The following is a 20,464-nucleotide window of genomic DNA, read 5'->3' as shown; positions in this document are numbered from 1 at the left end:
CCATACATATGCATACTCCTTTAAAAAAATAATCTGCAGAGATATTGGCATGCAGAAGTTAACATGTTAGTCACTTGCATTTTAAACGTAGTATTAAGGAAATTAATATCCAGATTTGTTCAGTTTAAGTCTTCAAGCCTATGTTTTTAACTGTAAACTTCAGTGCACGACAACAATACTGTATAAATAATATTACCAACTCATTAGTCTCTGCAGTTTTAAAATCTTTTGGACTTGTACATTCCAGGTGGAAAAAATTGGTGGCTGAATAGCCTGTTACGCAGAAGGCTGTAATAGTCTTTTAAAGGCAAGTTTTAATGGTAAGCAGAAGAAATAGTAATACCTAAGGACAGGTTTTATATTACCTTACAAAATAGCACGGTAGTAAAGTCATACAGGGACTGATGAATTTTTGCAATCCAGAAACAGTGTAATTGTTCTGTTTCTTAGGAAAAATTGCTGCTGACTTATGCTACAGTTCAGACAAAAGGAAAAGCAAACTTTTGTCTGTTGTTGATGTATACGTCTTCAAAAATATTTCACATGTGCTGTTCTGTAAACAGACAAGCAGTCAACTTAGAATTAACTATTACAATTTTGGATTTATTGGCCTTTCTTCTATTGTATTTTCTGTTAAATCTGCTCAAGTTACTGTAGTATTAAGTGAGAAAAACCAGCTGTAGAAAGCAGTGTAAAATACCAAACTGATATTAACCACTTTCAGATGTAGTGTGTTAGACTGAATTACATTTTAAAAGTGAGAGGTGTTAGTAGCTGCCAACGTGCATTTTGGCACAGATAAAAAGGTGCCATAGACTATAACTATTCTGACTATTCCTTTGAGGTTTTTTTCCTGTGTGTGAATCTTACTACCTATATTTAGACTACTTGAGAGCTGTTTTGTGTAGAGTGATTTGCAACAGAGTAAATCACTCTTGAAATCCCAAAGGAAGTAGATTGTAGATATTTCAACTTTAATTCAAGGAAATTTATAAATTTTAACCAAGGGAGGGAAAAGGCTTCTTTCTGAAAGAACAGCAGTAGGATGAGGGGAAAAAATTGCGAGTGAGAAGAAATGCTTTCAGTTTCTCTAAAAACTAAATGTCTAAATGGGTGTATATGTTTTGTTATACTCTGTTCTTTTTGTTGTTAAACTGCTGCCTGGCAAATGATCTTCAGTGGGCAGGTAGAGATAGTTTGCTCCAGAAGACATAAGTATTGATAGTAAACATGAATGTTAACAAAACTATAATTGAAATAGACATAGTTAATGATACTGGAACAGGGAGAGAAAAATGAGAAAAGTTAAGAAAAGGGCAGTAGAAGATGGTTCTGTCTACCAAGAACTATCCTTTATTGCATGCTGTATTCCTGCAAACTGTATTAAATAGTACTAGTGTGTCAAAGTGTTTGCAGAATTAAAATAGAAGTAACTACTTCAGATAATAATGTAGAACATAGTGGAAATAACTCTCCCCAAAGTGGGAGAGCTTTTCTTAAATGACTTAGTTGAATTTTCTTCAGTTCCAGAAAGCTTAAAATGAAATACAGTTAATTTCAGTTGTGTAATTTGAAGAAAATTTAATGGCATGAGGTATTAGAAAAGAGTCAAAATAATGTAATATCCCATGTTCAGCCTGAAGGTTCCTGTGGCCTATTATTCCATCTGTTTGGGGGATATTTGGTTTGTATTTTGGTATATTTTATTAAAATAGAGCATGGAAATTACAACGTTGGAAATGAGAAACTATAGGACTTTCAGATGTAGTGTATTAGACTGAATTACATTTAGTACATAAAGTACACTTTAAATATACCTAAGAAATAGAGATGCTGATTTGCATAAGCAAATACAACTTTATTTGTTTGACTTTATGTGCATTTATTTATAAAATAAGACATTTAGAATTATCTTCTGATACTTCTGAATAAATTTGAATTACTTGAAAACCTGTCCGTTTAGAAACCTAAACTTTATTGACATGAAAGACTAAGCTTGAGTAGTGTTCTTTTGTTTTGATTTCTAACTTTTCCTTGGTTTTTGCAGGTGGAAGGTATCAACTAGAGATAAAAATTCCAGAAACATATCCGTTTAATCCTCCTAAGGTACTGTAAACACTTTTTTGGATAAAATAATTTGACTAACAAGTTGTTTTTGAGAATTATTATTTATTTTCTTGTGTGTGTAGTCTCTTTGTAGTGCCCATCTTTTTAAATTTTTTTTTGTCTTTATTTTCCTCTAGACAGGCATTGGAGCTGTCATCTTTAGGTTGACATAATGCAGGATGCATAGCTGTATCCAATTAGAAGTACGCTCTGATGATTCCTTAAAGTACAAACTGACAAATTCTGGGAGGAAGCTTGTGCCTTATTATTGACCCTCATGTAATTTCTTTTTGGCAAGATAAATACAGTTTTCAGATAGCCATACTCTCTACATCAAGTAAAACTATCTTCCCTCCCCCTCAGTATCGTTGAAGGAATGTTGTAATAATAATTATTGATTCTTTTATTTTTTTGGGCTCCATAAGTTATCTTTAGTAGAGTCTTGGGTCTAACCTACCAAGTTTCTAGTAATAATTAAATAGTGAGGTGTACAGTGGTGTGACTTGAAGAACCAATAGAGATGTGTAATGGTCTTAGTGCAACTCTGTTGAAGGAATGCATAAAACATGAGCACATGGATGAGAGACAAGAGAAATGGCTGTGGTGAAGTCGCTCATATGTTTTTTGGAACTTACTGCCCTTTCAACTTCACTGTACCTTTCTAGCACTTTAAATTTGTGACTGCACTTCTCTCCTAAATGGATCAAACTGAATAGTGTTCCCCCTAGCCATGCACAGCTGCAACTGTATATTCCTGTGCCCTGACTTAGTCCCTGCTTCAGTGGCTTCTGATGAATCAGCAGACTCCTGAGTTGTCTGACTCAGCTTCTTGACTGATTTTCTGTTTGCCTGAAAGATGTCTTTGAACTAAGAATGTGTCCTAGATCCCGGTTATTTTCACCCTGGTATGTAAGACTGGGAAGGAACTGGGGAAGAGGAGGAAGGGAGAGGTGCCAGTAGCTCTTAGCTCCTTGGCTTTTGTCCTTTGAATGACTTCCTTGAGGCTGGAGCGAAAGACGCAAAGTCTTAATGAAATGTCTTTTGGTTTCAGTTCTTTCATCTGCATGTGTTCTGGTGGGAGCTGCAATAAGGAGACCTGAAACAGGTTGTAGACTGAAAGATGAGTCTATGGACCATGGTTTAATTGCTGCTTTGGGACTTGGTGGTTTGCATTTCCAAAGCTTATGGGCAGCTGTTAGAAGCTCAGTGCACTGTAGCATAGTACTGCTTATTCTGGAATCTGTGGTCTTGAATTGGAGGCCTTTTTGCTTGTTTCTAGCCCTGCCTTTCGTCTGAAAGATTTCTTTATCTTGTTCAGTATGTGCTTTGACAGCTATTGTTAGACTTCATTTGCTGTGAGAAATTACCTAGTATTTACATGGCTTTTTACATTTTCAAAGTGATTTAGAGAGTTGAGCTAGTTAGTAAGTGGCTCAACTGACATGGTCTCTTATTTTCTGTCCTGGACAGCAGAACTGGAACGGTCTTGCCTATTTATACACCATGATTGCACTGATTTTATTATAGCCCTGTACGTACAGTCTTTTTCTGTGCTGCCTGACAAATAGCGTGTTCTCTGCACTGATTTGCTTGCAGATCAGGGGCAAAAGTTGAAAGATCTGTGCTATACACAAAATGTTTCTAAGGAGCTTGGGGTGAGAAGGTAGAGATGAGAAACCGAGAGACAGGTCAGAGTCACTAGAAGACAGTTAAAGTGCAACCTGAAATACGGGGTTTGAAGAAAATGAAAGAGAAATTTCTAAAGGCGTGTATATATTCCTTTCAGAGGACAGTTCTGGGGTTTGAGACTTTTAAAAGAAAATGCTGCTTTTCACTTTCTTGGTGTCTTAAAAAACAAACACACACCAACAACAAAACCAAACTGATTTTATCCATGCTTTGTGAGCATGAATACAGTTTATTTTAGTGTAAAAGTATGGACATGATCAATGAATGAATGCTGGGACCAGATCCTTTCAACAGCAAAGAAAAATAATTGTAATTGAGTTAGGTTTTGATTTGTTGAAGAGCTTTGTGCGTATGAGTAATGAGACTGGATGGCTGTAGAAGTAGTAACATCCACCAAGGAGATTTTTATAATACTTCTGTAGCTACCAACAATTTCGCTGAACAGTGAGATCCAGTGCTTACCTTAAGAGTTCAGGGATTGTTTTACTTCATTAAAAGTGGATTTTCTAGCATTTACAGTGTTGGAAGTTTTCAGTTTTGACCATCTGCTTACGTTGAAACACTGGTACTGCTGGAGAATATTTATAAATTCCTTTTGATGCAGGGATGTGCACACATGACAGTGTATGGGAAAGCGGTTAGGAATGAGTTTGGTGGCCTACAAAAGGGCAGTAGTCTATTTTTGAGTAAAGCAAGGCTCTAACAAATGGCCTTGCAAACTTGAAGCCTCCTGAAATAGTGGTATTGCATGTCTCAGTTCTGTTTTTTAGCTTAATATTTCCTACATTAGTATTTATTTATGATGTTATTAGAAATGGTGCATTTAAAATGTTTACTTAATACACTGCATTTAATAACCATTTTTGTTTTTAAAAAATTGTCTTGTTTTCTAGGTGCGGTTTATCACCAAAATATGGCATCCTAATATTAGCTCAGTCACTGGGGCCATTTGTTTGGATATTCTGAAAGATCAATGGTAAGATGCCATGTGGATTTAAATGTGCAAAATCAAATATACCAGTGTCCTGGATAGGAGGCAACAGCTCATGTTGCTTTTCACTTTGTATTCGTAATTTGAGATGTCCTTAAAGCTTACAATTTTTCAGTATAGTATTTCAAGTTGAAAAGATGCAAATGAAATGACTGGGTGGTAATTTTGGAAGGTACTAAGTAGATAAGTTATGCATAGAGAGCTTTTCCAAAAATTTTTACACTAGAGTTAGCATGAATGTTTCATTGTTGTTGATGTTTTGGGTCTTTTTGTAGGAGGTACAAATGGTACCTATTGCCTCCTTAATTTTATCCTTTCAGTCTCCTGAGGTGTAAGCAGAAAAAAACCCAAGTGCTTATCTTCATTCGGGTTCTTGACTTCAAAATTAAAATTGGTTCTGGTAGAGCTTAAAAAAAAAAAAGTATTAAGTGAGTCTGGGAGTATAAAAGGTAACAGGTCAGCAATAGGAAAGGGAGAAGAGGAGACTGACTGTGCTGATTCTTTCTCAGTTATCTCAAATATTTATTATTTGCACTTCTATAAACCATTTGCCTTTTTAGTTGCTGGTCAGTTGCTGACTTTTGATTACTTAATATTACTGTAAAAGTTTTAATAGCCAAAAATTGGCAAGAGTAGACCTTAAGTGTCCAGACTGTAACAGCTGAACTAACTCATTGTTAATTTGTTTTTCCAAGTGATACATTTCATGTGGTTTGAAGATCATGTGCACCAATTGTGTGACAGATGTGATATCTAACATGAATGGAATTAATCTTTGTTGTTTTCCTCTGTGTCTGCCCCTAAAGAGTAGGACTGTAATTCCGCAGCAGATATGTAATGCATACAAGCTTCAAATGCTTGTAAATTCAACAACTTCATCAAGACTGCTATTGGCCAAGCAGACCTCAGTTGGGTTTGAAAGAGAAGCTCTATAGCAGAAAGCTTGAGTTGAGGTCTTGAAGGTGACACATCCAGTGTGTTCATCTTTTGCAGAGTGAGAAGATTATGCAAATCATGTGGCACAAGATAGTGTAAATTATTATGATTTCATTTTAGTACTCATAAGCTGTTGTATTTTTCATTTCTGGAACTGCATATTCTTTCTTACAGTCTCGGAGCACTCTGTGTTCTTTCAGGCAGTAGAATCTTTCAACATACATGGCATGGTACACGGTATAATTTTTCTATCAGCAAAGCCAGTGCGCTCTTGTACCTGCACCTAGTTATTCACACTGCCCTACAATTACACTGGAAATGAATGACTCTCTTAACTGTGCAAGAACAGTTTCCTGAGAGATCATACTCTAAATCAGATTAGTGAATGGGCGTGAGGTTGGCTGGTTGGTTTGTGGTTGGGAATTTTTTTGAATTTTGGTTTGGTTTGGGTTTGGGGTTGTTTTTTGCAAAAAACCCCCAAATTTTGGAGAGTGTTTTTAATGAGGATCACTTCACTGATTTGAACTAGAGCACATAAACCTGCTCTCTCAGGTAGGCTTATTTCCACTCAGGACGAGGTTGAAGTAGTGAGGATATAGGAACACAAAATTTCTTTATTTCTAGCAGCAAAGGGGCTTAACATGGAACTGCATCCCATTGTCACTAATACCCCTCTGGGAAGAATTTGTCCAAAATTTTTAAGCTCAGGGTTTGGGTTTTTTCTTCTGTCTTTCGGTACTCCTTTATGCACCGTCTAGTTGCTTTACTCATAGTATCAAAGTCTGTGACTTAACAAGTATCTTTAAGGCTAATCTTTCCATACTGAAGCCCTTAAACAACATGTTTCTTTAAAATGACACTTACCTAGCATTTTCCCCTGGAAACTTTGAGGAAAGACAGTCCCTAACATAATTCACACTTATTTATTGCATTCTGAATTAAACCCAGAGTAATTTAACAGCTGCTTTTTTTTAACATTTTCTTGTTATCTTCATGTTACTTTAATATATTCCCTAATTAGCGTTTTCTCTGGAGAAGGATGGATGATCTTGCTTCTGTAGCAACAGACTGGGATTCAGGAGATGACATCTTGGTTTCCAGCCCTGGAACAGGTCTTCTGTTGTCTTGCAGCATTGCCAAATATTGTGACTTGAAACAGTCTCATAAAACTCAGTTTTGTCCCAAAACTGCTGCTTTAAAAGTGAAGCAGTTAATATCTTTAAGATGAAAGTTTCTGGCCTTTTTAGTGGCTGAGCAAGCTAAAAAATGTAAACTACCAAAAGGCAACAAAGACCTAAAGAAATCATGAGCTTCAATTAAACTTTTTTTTTTGTCAAAACCATTGAAATTTGGAAAGAAGTAACAGGAGAGGAGATCTGACTTGTGTTCTCGTAATCTTTGAAAGTTAAGTTTCACACAGGTAACTTAATCTGTGTCTTAGTTCTGCCTGATGGAAAAACCATTAATACCTTCGTTCACCAAGATGTATACAAAACAGGTGTACTGGGACAAGAACTTGCCTTCTGTGTAATTAAACCAGCTGGCACAGGGAGCACCAATATTATACCACTTACTCTTAAATTCTTCCTTTGAAACACTGTCTTCATGTGGAAGCACTAAGGAAAGAATTTCACAGAACTTGATGGTGGCGGAGGGAGGCTTCCTATATACAATAATCCCTTTTCAAATGCTTCTTAGTGTAGTGATCCCTTAATTTTCTAATGGTGCTCTTTGTAAGTTTTGTTTGTTTTTTAATCATAGAATGGTAAATGCAAATTCCTTGAGCTTTGTTGAAGTGCTTGTCAAAGCCTCTGGTCTGTTGGAGAAGAGGAAACTGTTGTGGCTGCATCCATCCTTTCTTGTTTGAAGGATTTCAGTATTGCGACAGATAAGGCTTTTTTTTCTGAGTAGCTTCCTAAAACTTCCTAAGCCATATGAATGGTTAATATTGTTTAAGCTGTTTATTGTCTGCAGTATATGCTGTTTTAGCTATTTAAACTGAGAAATGCCAACATCACCATGTTTGTTTTCTGCATGTCTAGTCTGAACAATGGTTTTAATAACATGATAGCTTAATTGGAAAGCAAACAAACAAAAAACCGAAACAAAAAACACCCACCCAACCTTGATAATTTAATATTTAATGGATTTCACCAGGTAGTCAAAAGTAAACAGGACAAATGCAATTCTAAAATATTCCGACTGTGTTCTAGAAAATGTATTTAGTTCCACAGTCTCCCTTGTCAAATCTTTTAGTAACAAGCTGTTTCTGAAGTGCCACTTCATTGACTTGTAATGCTCTTAGCTTAATAATGCTGCTCTTGTTGCTGTGTTTAAATGTAAGTCACAAATTCCAATGCATATCTGCATTTTTCAGTGAGGTTAGTGGGAGTTAAGGGACAGAATTGGGCCTATGGGACTTGGTAGGGTTTCTTAAAGAGTTAATAAACTGATAAAATACTCTTTTATATACAAAGATTTTAATGTGTTTGTATAGTTTAAAAAAAGTCTCTTCCCTACTCACCCATCCCATGATAATGATTTTCTGTTCTAATGAACATAGTTGAGATATTGCTATGCATAGTGGCAGGAGGTTTTATCAGTTTGCAAAGTAATGTCTTTAAATGATTTTTTAATGAGTTTAATGAAATTCTTTCTCCACAGTATATGCTTGATGCTGAAATTCTTTGCAGCTGTGGATTTTCATCATGTTTAGATTTGTAAATACCTGCTATGGCAGTTTGTTTGCAAAACAGCTACTGTTTGCTGGTAGAATTAAAATAAGGATATGATTTTGTAGAAGATACACTGTTTATGCTGATCTGATATGACTTTTGTTATGTGGTTTCTCTTATTGTAGCCTATATTTATCTTCCAGGCTAGTACTCTGTCTCAAAATTTTATTCTTAAATATAAAATGTATCTAATACTGTTCATTGAAACCTGAGAACTAAATTACTTGAAAGCTGTTTTGCATAAATCCCTTGAGCAGTGATTATCAAGCGAATGTGTTGTGGCTGTGTGTATGGCTACAAAAAACCTCCTGGCTGTTATGGTTTTGACAGTCGAAATAAAAATGAATTAATATTTTTTTCATAGTGGCTGTACTGGAGGAGTCACACTTCAGTTTTAGTTGACATGCAGAAATCATTATTATAAGAGATAATACAATTTTTATAGATACATAAGGAACAGCCAGCTCATAGTTATCATCATCTTGGGCACCTAAAATTGCTGGGTTTTGTTCAGGGTGTTTGTGGAGCGCTGAGCCTCTTTAAAGCTTTGAGAAAAATGCAGAGAATATTAACATTGTTTGAGGGAACTCTTCAGCAAGCAGGCTGTCTTTCCCCCCCTTGCACTATGTCAAAGCTATTCTATTATTCTCTTTTTTCTTTCCCTAATGGGTGATCAGTCTTGTATTTCTCGTGTAAATAGTGACTATACAGCAAGCTTCCACTCAAAGGCCTTATTCATTTCCCTCCCCCCTTCCAGATTCCCGAAGCCCTTGGTGCAAGTTCCCAGAGCTTTTCTCTTGGATTAACAAGCTTAGTTATTTCACAAATGGAATAAATATTGCAGATTATTTTAAAAAAATAAAAATAATTTTTAAAATTGTTCCCAATAGCCGTGTTTGGTTGACAGAGTGGAGCAGCAATCTGCTGGCTGCAGCTGTTGCTGTTGTTCTGTTGGGTTTCTCAGAGTAACTGGAGAGATTGTTTCCAGAGAGGAACGTACATAACATAAGTAAAAACTTCCTAAATGGAAAATTACTTAGCCTTTAAAAATGAAGAAGAAAAAGAAAAAAATGGCAGTGTTTCACAATCCTCTTAGGACTCTTTCAGCTCACTGAAAGGTAAGAGATTTCTTACCTCAGGCATGCTGGGCACAGCTGGCTTGCTGTGCTTTTTAATATTAGCACTATACTCACCCAAACTAGGGGTGCTCTTTTTTTAATGGAAATGCCTCAAGATACTACCTTAAAAAAAAAAATTCAAGTGGATAAAATATATATCAGCTTTATTTGTTTAGATTCACTGCAGGTTTCCCTTGCAGTTTAACAAATGCAATGCCAATGGAAAGCCTGGTTTTCGGTTAGGGTGTCCCGAGTGGAGGCTTTTAGTTTAATGTTCTCAGAGAGGCAGCGCTTCCCTGTAGCAAGCCCTCTGCAGCTCACTGGTAGATGTTACTGGCCTTTCTTCCCATTTTGTAGATGTCAAACTTGCAAGCCTGCATAGTGGCTAAGCAGCATTTTGGGATGGGGGTGAGATTCAAGAGTTATTGTAAACTTCAGGAGAAAACAGGAGCCAGTAATGTTGTGGAACAAAGGCAATGTAATGTAAGGCAAATAGGATGCTGGGATGTAGGTAGGAAGTTTTACTTGCAAAATTCATGACAATAAGCTGCCTGCTTTTTATTTATGATTAGTCAGGCTTCCGTTGAAGAGTGTACTACCCACGTTGAGTGCTATATCCCAAGAAGATGGGAACCATAGGAAAAATCCAGAGTAACAAGAATGATAGTCTAAGCAAATATGACCTACAATGAAAGATTGGGAAGTCATTTTAGCACGCAGAATATTAAGCGTGGCAAAGCATTGAAATAGATTTTTCCAAGAAACTTATGAAGTTCCAGTGAAGAATGGATTAGACAGAAGTCTGTCAGGACAAAACCTTGCCTTTGGCAAGGCAGAGAGAAAAAACACTAAAACCCAAGCACGCAACTAGCTTGAGTTACCAAAGGGAATTGCTTGAACTCCATGAGATGTTGTGCGTAAATCCACACCTAGAAATAAACTTCAAATACAAGAAGAGTTGGAAACTTTATTTTTTTTTCAGGATCCTGTTCTAAAAAAGTAAACCCTTGAGGAGCACTGGAAAATGCAGAACACATCTATCTTTCCACTGGAAGCTCATTTTGAGGAAAATACAACTGGTTTTGCAGCATGTTCCTCTCTAGCTTGTGGGGATCTTGTGTGTGGGGGGGTGTGTGTGTTAGGTTTTTTAGTCTTGTGCCACTGTCGGCATAGATTTTGCTCCAGAAGTGATGATGAGAATTGTTTTTACTCCTTGCCGATGAGTAACAGGTCCTGTCTTACTAGTGTCTGTAAATGTAGTTCTGGGCAGTCATCTCCAATCACTTTATTCTCCCAAAAGAAGGTAATGGGAAGGAAGAAGAGTTTTGGGTTTTTTTAAGGTACTTGGGAAATGAGAATCTATTTTTAGCTGTGCCTCCAGTTTCTTCTGGGAGTCTTAATTTATGTCTAAAAAATTAAGACTAAGCTACATAGAAAATAACAAGACTTTTTTCACTTTCTTTGATCAGGAAAGCTAATTGGTGTCCTAAAGGTAGGTGTTACATGAGTATACGATAGCTACACAAAATATGTCAGATTTTCTTTACCATTACTCACAACCTTTTTAATTTCTTTTTTTTTTAATATGAACAGCAGCTGAAGCTCTAACAGATTTTCTTTTCTGATTTAAGGATACTTCTTTAAATGTTTGTTTCCAATGAAGACTTTGTCTTATGCATGAGATGTGAAAGCCATTTTGAGACATGAGACTTGAAAATAAGTTGTAAACTACATCTTTAAACCTTTTTACATATGTAGCTAAACTGGTCTTGTCTATAAACTTAGTATTTTAGAATTTGAATTCTCTGAGTGTATAGCCATCTGTATATCCAAATGGATAAGGTATTTATTTTTATTACTCATTTTGAAATCGGAATGTCAGAACAGAAGTTCAAGTCCCAGTATACTTTATATAAAAATCTACAAACATAACAGAAGAACAGGGACCAAAAAGGCCTGGCAGTCTCAAAAGCCAGAGACAGCTGGAGCCAGCACAGAACTTGTGTTCTAGGTGTCTATGGCACCTTTGGCCCTTAGTAATGCCCCCTGCTCCCCAAGGTATATTTTCCGCTCCTAGAAGGTACAGCATAAATGGAAGTAAATCGCATGTAAAAGAGGCACAAGTGGCTGTGACCCCTTGTGTTGTCTTCTCTACTTTAAATAATGGCAGTATTTTAAAATATCTCTACAGTAGAAGGATTTCTGTAAAGAAAAGTGCAGAACAGCTTTTATTTGGTGAAAGCAACTACAGTATCGGTTACAGTTGATGGATATTTTGTGTTAAGTCTAGCTTTAAAACCACACTAAATAGTGTAATAAAATTACTTAACTGAGATAAAAGAATTTAGGTTTTATAGCATGTGGTGGATGTGGTAGTTCCTGAAATTCACTGCATAAAAATAAAAATGGTTAAATCCATTCGAGCATAAGAAGGCCTGAAAGATTTAGCATTCTGTAACACTTGAATGCCAGAATAGTAAACATGTTGCATTACATTCATTTAATACTAGGAGATACCACTGTGAATTACATCATCAATGTGTACTTTAAATAGATTAATTTCAAGACAATATAAACCAGCAGAGATCACAGAACAGAGTAAAATAGTGTAGGTACATGTCAAGCAAAAGTATTTCTGTGTTCTTTCACTGAGGTTTTTGTGTGTGTGATTTAGGTGTGGGAAAACAAGATGCTTTGTAGTCTTTTAAGTTTACTATGTTAGCTAGGCTTTCATCACACAGCTGAGGATAAGTTTCAGTAACAAGGTGTTCTTTATCTGATTAAGTATAATCTTACTAGTTAATCCCCAGCTTTGTTTGTAATTTAAAGAAACATTCTTTGGCTTGGAAGAAGCATTCATCTTGGAACCTGAAATACTTAAATTTAACTGGAAGAGAATCTGAAATTCTTAAAAAAAATATTTAGTTACTAAGGAGTAGGTTTGGAAAAAAAGAATTACATGTTGTTGAAGGTTTTGTGATTTGTCAGATCTAAAAGCATGAGGGTTTTTTGAAGATTTAAGTCTGCAAAGTTCAGCTTGAGGGACTTCAAGCTGATGTGGCAGTTGGAATGAGACAATATGTGCTAATTAAAATCTCTGTCACTTGGGATGTTTCTCACTTGTGTTTTGATGTAGAACACTGCACTGTGAAAGCTCAGTGATGATTATCCAGCTAAAAAAAGAAAAGTAAGTTTTTAGGAAAAATCTTCTAGAATTAGAAAGAATTAGGGAAGAATGCCATATTTGAATGGTTAGTGACATAGCAAGAAAGCTGTAAATGTGAGCATCTAGGAATATAATACTCAGGTGTCACAAATGTACCTCTGACATTTTGCCAGCATCTGTTTGTTCTCTGTTCATCGGTGTACTCTGCTAGAGTACCTCAATGCAGTGCCTCGGTACTGGAAAATACATACATTTCTGAAATCTGAGACTGGAAATAGATTTGCAGACTGTTTCCTCTCTATTTGGACCATCAGGTCAAACTCTTCCTCACCTACTCTAACAGACTCTCTGCATTTACTTTCAGTCTTCTGAAAAGAAGAAACTATTTTCTGTTGATTGAAAATGGAACAGTTTTTAAGAAATTGGATACCTGTGTTTCACAACTTTCCTCTGCCATTTCATATGCCATAACCATTTTGTTCAAATCTAAGATGTCACATTTTCCCCACTTACCTTTCTGCTAGTACATAAGGAGAATAAGTGGTTTTATGTATTGGCTTGAACATCTGTCTGTGCCACCACAACAATTAAGAGTCTACTTAACTGTTCAAATCAGGTGAAATACTGAACTTTAACAGATTCTGTGGGGTCCTTATTTGGTTTCCAGTGTGTGCCAGCTGAAATGGTAGATCAGAGATGGTATTCATGGTCAAAATCTAATTAAACTGTATATTTAAAATGTTACAACTTTTCAGATTTACAGTGTGTAACAATTTCATGCTTTTACTTTTCTGAGTGTTTATTGACTTTTATGAACATATTTGGTTTTCCCTTACTAAATTATTGAAGTCTCTCATTCTAACTATACTTTGAGATCAAGATAAATGATGAGAGCTTAGAACCTTAGAAGTTCCAACTCTAGAACTATGCTACCTTCAACAGGGTTCTTTCATAGGGGCAAAAGAATGACTTTACAGCACCATCATGACTACAGAATGTTTTCCTGCTTCAGATAGTCGTGTCAGGTTGAAATGAGAGGAAGCTAAGATAACATTTTCAATTGCACATTCTGCAATAGCCAAACCTTTTTATCATTATAGTTGTAATTCCCTGTGTAAATTGTTAAATTTTATTGAAAAATGTCGTATTAAAACTGATACATTAGATATCTTTTGCATTGCATAAAATTCCTTATCTGTTACAAATATTTAAAATATAGGTGACTATTTCTGTATATGCTATTTTGCTTTGAAGAGTGCCAGCAGAGGGAGCACACATGGGCTACCAGTTCGGTACCTAAATCTTACACAAGGTGCTGTTACTAGTTGGTAGTAAGGAAGGACGACACAAACTTGACATTGGCTTCCCTCTCCCCAGATGAAATTAATTAAAGTGGGTATGGTCAAATGTGTATGTCAAGACTGTATTTTCCAAAAGCTTAAGAAAACATTGTTAATAAGAAAGTTGACATTTAAAACCCTATTTAAATATGTATATATCGAATGATATTCTAATACCTATAAGCTGCAGCACTTTAAACCTGCAATTCTTAGACTTACAATCTGTGCATGTACTCTTATATCTTCTATGATACTAGTACAGCAGCAAAGGTGAGTATAGGCATGGGATTTGGTAAAGTAATTTTCAAATTTTTAATTTTAGGGCAGCAGCAATGACTCTAAGAACAGTGTTGTTATCGCTGCAAGCATTGTTGGCAGCTGCAGAACCAGATGATCCACAAGATGCAGTAGTGGCAAACCAGGTAAGATGCTCAGTTGACTGTGAATTTGTAACACTTCTGTAACCTTCCGTAACTCTCACTAGGCCCCAAACCTTTGAGGAGAGAAAGAGTTTACACAATTTATTGGAAAATTGCCTTACAGAAAGTGTGAGTTACTACGGTGTTTTGTGCTCTTTACTCTCCGGATTCCAAAGTAAATAGCAGTTATTTTACAGTGTCAGGAGTTTTATTTTGTTAGTTTTGTTCCTTATTTAGCTTGTCAGAAATGTCAGGGGATGACAGCACAGTAAAATGAAGTATAGCTTGCCTTTTAAAATGTTAGGCTTCTAGTATAAGAAAAGAAATGTTGTATTGGTGTAAAATGAGTTTTAACTTGATGATGTTCATTTGACTTGGCTTGGTATGTAGCTCCTCTTCCAGATTAATATGAATATTGTTGAGCATTGATTTGTTTACTGACGAAATTTTATGAACAGTGACTTTAGATGAATTACTGTTTAATTTAATCCTGAGGATTAATTTATCTGAATGAAGCATCCTGTATATTTTACCTTTGCAAGTACTTGGGATAACTGTTTTAGTGACTGGTTGAATTGATATTGTAGAATTCTACAATCAACAGGATTTGTTGCTTTTCAGACAGTAGCAATAACTTATAAAAAGTAATAACAATAAAATCTCAGTTGGCTCTTATGCCATACCAGAACTGACATGGTTCTGCTTAAAGTGTTGATGAAAGATAGGAACAGTCATTCCATAACTTAATAGTCTGACAATTTTCAACAAAGTCCCAAGTATGTGTGTGGTGTTTTCTTTTTTACCCTGGAGAGAGAGACAAAAGGCCCAGGCTTCCCCACTGACTGGTAGGAAGGGTATATTTCAGCAACAAAAGAACAAAGCAAGTAGAAGGTTCTTCCCACATCAATCTGACCTCTATCTCCTGTACCTCAGGACCCTCCTGGATAAGATGACAAAGTGAGCACTCCTTCTCTCTAAAAGTTTGTGTAGGATGATAGATTAGCAGTTCATAAAACCTGTCAGGTTTTGGAGGGAAACATTGACATTGGAGGTAGCCCATTGCACCAATGGTCGCTACTACCTATACTCAGTAGTAAGGACAGAAGGCTTGCATGTGGAAGTTGGCGGTCTTGTAAGGCTGCTCTGAACAAACATCCCTGAACAGTTCTGTCAGACTGAATTGCTCTGCACAGGGAGAATTGCCGCAAAGGCCAGCAAGGCCACCAGGCGTGTCCCTGCGCTGTTTTTTTTCTTGCCAGATGCGTGCCCTTGCTGTCACACTCTCTCTTTATTAAACAAAATCAATTATGCCCTTTTTTCAAAGAAAAAAAGAATGTTTCCCATTCTGGCCCCACTGGTAGAATTTTGTGGGGGAATCATAATAGTCTCATAGAAGCGCTTGAGCTGAAAAGAGTTTTTTCTGAGGCAAACATCTTCCTGAAACTTCCTAGATTCTGAAGAGCAGTTTTTCAGGCTGCCTTTCAGGTGTTTGCGAGGATGTGTCTGGTGGGACTGTGGCGTGGCCGATGCGGGGAGGGATTCAGTTTTTCCTGTTCCCTGCAAATACCTGCATGAAAACTATAGTGGGGTTTGGCCTTGAGTTACAAGCAAGTGTATGGAAGTAGAAAGTGATTGTAATGGCTGTAAACACCCAGTTCCCTCATGTGTTTTATTTGGTGGGGGGGTCTTTTTTAGTTTGCTTGGGGTTTTTTCCAAAACAAAAATTCACGAGGAATTAATCCTCCACGCTGATTTTTCATTATGTTAATTTACTAAACAATGTGTTACCTGGACATCTTAGTAGTCTGTGTCCTACAAGCTCTTGAGCTGAATCCCAGAGAGGACACAGGGAGAACTCCTGTTTGAATAATGGCAGTATTTTCAGACACCAGCTGTCTGGTGTTAAAACTACTTCAACTAGTTGTTGTGTTTTTTTTTAAATACAGCAACATTAACTGCCTCAGATTCCTGATATAGAGACATCAGTAAAAGGTGCCTTTAGGCTTTTCTCAATTCAGTGAGAAGCTAGATTATTTACGGATACCGAAGTAAAGGAAATTTATAGAATACTGAAAGCTAGTTCTGAATAAAATGCAGTTATGACTAATCCTTTGCACTTCAGCTAGTTGCTCGCTAGGCTTGGCAGTGTTCTCAAAAAATATTTTTAAAAAATTGGGGAAAGATCTTTTAAGACCAAAAGAATATAGTACTTCAGGATGCTACTGAATCTTAACTTAATTCTTCCTCTCTTCTAGTCATTGCATTCAAAGAAATTTATTACAGACTACTGTATTTAAAATGCAGTGAGTTACTTCCAACAATAGATTGTGTCCTGTGTTTTAATGCTGTTAATAATCAGAGCAAATATACAAATTATTTCATGTGGAGCAGAATTACTGGGAGGTGTACAAAGAACACAATGCAGTGTAGTTGGGGTGTGTTGCTGTAGGAGAGGTAAAATGAAATGTACAGCAGTAAAAAGTATTCACTTTGACAGTGCTTTATAGATTTAAAGATTGTTTTCATGTATGACTAAAATGCTTAGAGTGATAGTCAATCATGTTTCTGTCCTTAAAATGCATCTAAAAATATTTGAATAATATATTTCTCAATCTTGTCTTATTATTTAATGCTAAAATTTATTTTGTATCTAAAGATGGGAATACCTACTTTTTAGAAGTGTAATGATTAAGGGAAAGAGTCTTTTTTTAATGCAAAAAAACCTTAAACGATATTACATACAAAAGTTGCTAAAATACGAAACTCATCTTGCTTTTCTGAGTACAATTTATGACGGATGACCCACTTTCTTGGCTTTTGAGTTCTTGGCACAGGCTGAAGACTCTGTGATGAGGTCCATTCTGTTGTTTATTAGAAAACTTGTTAGTGATTGGTGCAAAATAGTATTTACATACCCTGCGTGATTTCCCCCTTCCTTCCCCCCCCCGGTAAATAATATAGCTTGCATGAAAAGAGTTGCAGCTTCCTAGCTTTTTGCACATGCTCACCCATTTTTCAGGCCTTCTTTTATCACATACGCTGTCAATATCCTTATTCTCAGGAGGAAGCCTGGTAGTAAAAGGTCAACCCTGACTGAAAAACTGCAGACCTACTTGCAGTGTATAAAACCAAGCATATTTTTAAGTGATTAGAGAAATACATTAGAGTTGTGGGCAGTATGTACAATCAGGAGATGGTAACATAGGGATAATTTGTGCTCTGTCACACTGAATATAAATTTTCAGTAGCTGTGCTAGATATAGCTACTTTACTTTTGATCAGTGCTATGGAGAGCAGTACCTGACTGTATATGAGACCTACAGTGCGTAATTTAACCTAAAGGCAAACACCTTTAAATCAAATGCTTGCATAGGTTTACTCTGTGTAATCCTCGCCTCCAAATTTCATTTCAAAAATAGCAGTAGGATCAGTGTGAAACGCTGTTGAAGATATTGTAGAAAGAATGATGGATTGGAATCTGCCTTATCTTGCTTTTTGGTTGGATTGCTGAGTTGATTTAACTTTCCCCTTCTCCTCCCTCTCTCTTTTGTGTAGTACAAACAAAATCCAGAAATGTTTAAACAGACAGCTCGACTTTGGGCACATGTGTATGCTGGAGCACCAGTTTCTAGTCCAGAATACACCAAAAAAATAGAAAACCTTTGTGCTATGGGCTTTGATAGGGTAAGTATATGCAACTTACATATTTCTTAGTAGGGGCAGGGCAAGTATATGTGTATAAATACAGGGAGTCATTAGTATACTACAGTAGACTCGCTACTTCCATGACCTTTTGTAGGTCTAATCATTCTGTTTTGCTAATTATTTTTAAGAATTGGAGTTTTAAAATACTACATTATTAGTAAATCTTGTGAGCTACCCTGTTTTTGTTTGTTTTGTTGTTTTTTTTAAACAGTTTTTCTAACATGTTCCAATTAATCTGTGAACTTTTCATTCCACTTCTCGGAGCTGCAGGTTCACGCACTGAAAATATTATTGCTTTTGTTTTCTCATTGCAGAATGCAGTAATAGTGGCCTTGTCTTCAAAATCATGGGATGTAGAGACTGCAACAGAATTACTCCTGAGTAACTGAGCCATGTAGAGAGAGCTGCTTCAGTAGTCCAGCTTGCCCCTTCTGGAGGAGCATCACCATCTGTTATTTTTAGGATTCTATATAGATTCTCTTTTAAAACTGGCACTCTTGCCTGATGATGCTATCTAGGCACTATTGGAGACTGAAAAAAACCGCTCTGTAAATAAAGCTAATTAAACATCTGTGTAAATTTAAAAAGGGGAAATACTTTAATTTTTTTTTCTTACTAAATATTGTAAAAATTCTTTGAGCTCAGCTAAAATAATGGGGGAAAAACATGCCTACTTTAGTGTTTAGCAGTGTGACGAAGACTAGCAGGAACTTGCTTCAGGATTTTGATTTAGTAATTCAGAAAGCAACATTTTTGAGTGTTAGTCATCAAAATTGTTGGTGCCACTCATCACAGCTATCTTACTGTTTTTTAAACATGGATCCTATGTGCCTGTGGATTGACCTATATTTGCATGCTTGTACTTAATAGACATATTAGGTAGGGTCGCTGAAGAGAGCACCATTGAAATACTTGAGTGTTCTTGTAACTTTTTTTCGTGAAAGACTTTCAAGACTTACCCAAAGTTCCAAATGGTGACTTAATCAGAACCGGTTTCTTTCTAGCTTATTAATTGGGAAACCTGATTCTCCTCTCCCTTTACATCATACAGCTAGAAATCCTCCCTAGATTGTTTCATCATCCGTGGGTATTATGTGTGCCATTTACAGTAGTCTAGGCTCCCATTTAAAGAATATATTTTGAATTATCCGTAATTATTTTCACCCATCATGTTTTCTTCACAATCTCGTAAGGAGTATGCCTGGATATAGCACAAAAAGATGGAGCTGGTTTTCTTTCCTTTTTTTTGTGGTCAGTAGATGTAAAATGTTCTTCAGTACATTCTGGATAGTATGATTTTACTGGGTTTGAAGGAGGAAAAAGCGGATTCTCTAGCATACTGAAATTAAAAAAAAAAAAATTTCTTTTGAGTACTTGATATGAGGCAATCAGCTGTTTTTTGCAGCGGTTTTCTAGCTTTATTTCGGGCTTCAATTTAAGGATTGCTTACCAGGTACTTTAAAATTCATCCTTGCTTGCATTTTTCTCTAGTTGACACATGGAGGCTGTGTTGGTGTTTTTACTGTACATACTTCAAATGCACATAGAAGTAGAAGTGTGTTCTCAATTTAGCTTTCTTTTGGATTGATGTTTCTGATAAACGAGAACTGAAATCTTACCTTGGCTTGTACATACAGTCAGTCTTTTTATTCGTATTAAAATGACATTTCATCCCAAGTGCAAAAGCTTGAGAATTATTAGTTTTGCAACTTCAAACACTAGTACATCTATTTAAAGAGAGCTGTAATGTCTTTGTGAATATGATGCTAACTTTTGAGAATATATCTGACAAGGAAGTTAGAGAAATCCTGAGACTAGAGAGTGGGGATGGTGGATAATGGAGTGCTAAGTCATCTTTCCCATGACTGTTTTTTCTCCGAAACAGTGGATCAATGGGGCGGGGAAAGGAAATATATGTCTGTTTGGGATTTTTCTGGAGCTATGAAGTGCAAGTTGAAATAGTTTCATACTTCATAGACAGTCTGTTGATAAATTGTACTAGAGGAAATCAGGAACATTATTGTATCTGGTAAATATTTTGGGGCATAGTGGTAGGGGAACAGAACCAGAAAATAGAACTGTAGAGACCTGGCTAGTTCAGGGACATGCCCTGGACTGCTCTGTCTGTGTCCAAACTTAAAATATTTCAGGGCACAGGCAGTAAATACTTTGAACTCATATCAGTGCAATACTAAATGCATTTGCTTAGTCTTTATACTTACTGCTTTTTAAGGTGTAGTCAGTGATCAGTTTTCTTGG

General features: G+C 36.3%; 1 protein-coding gene across 2 annotated transcripts in view; it reads left to right on the top strand.

The window, feature by feature from the left end:
- The window catches only part of UBE2K (ubiquitin conjugating enzyme E2 K), a 40,700-nt gene extending 20,818 nt beyond the window's left edge, over window positions 1–19,882 (top strand). For both annotated transcript variants that reach the window (XM_075752284.1, XM_075752285.1), the window contains 5 exons: window positions 2,048–2,106; window positions 4,689–4,771; window positions 14,404–14,503; window positions 18,056–18,184; window positions 18,520–19,882. In XM_075752284.1, the coding sequence (XP_075608399.1) occupies window positions 2,048–2,106; window positions 4,689–4,771; window positions 14,404–14,503; window positions 18,056–18,184; window positions 18,520–18,594 (446 nt within the window). In that variant the 3' untranslated portion in view covers window positions 18,595–19,882. The remainder of the gene's footprint in view (window positions 1–2,047; window positions 2,107–4,688; window positions 4,772–14,403; window positions 14,504–18,055; window positions 18,185–18,519) is intronic.
- The last annotated feature ends 582 nt before the right edge of the window (window positions 19,883–20,464 follow it).

This window comes from Balearica regulorum, chromosome 4 (assembly GCF_011004875.1).
Source record: "Balearica regulorum gibbericeps isolate bBalReg1 chromosome 4, bBalReg1.pri, whole genome shotgun sequence".
NCBI lineage: Eukaryota > Metazoa > Chordata > Aves > Gruiformes > Gruidae > Balearica > Balearica regulorum.
This window is presented reverse-complemented; position numbering and strand designations above follow the sequence as displayed.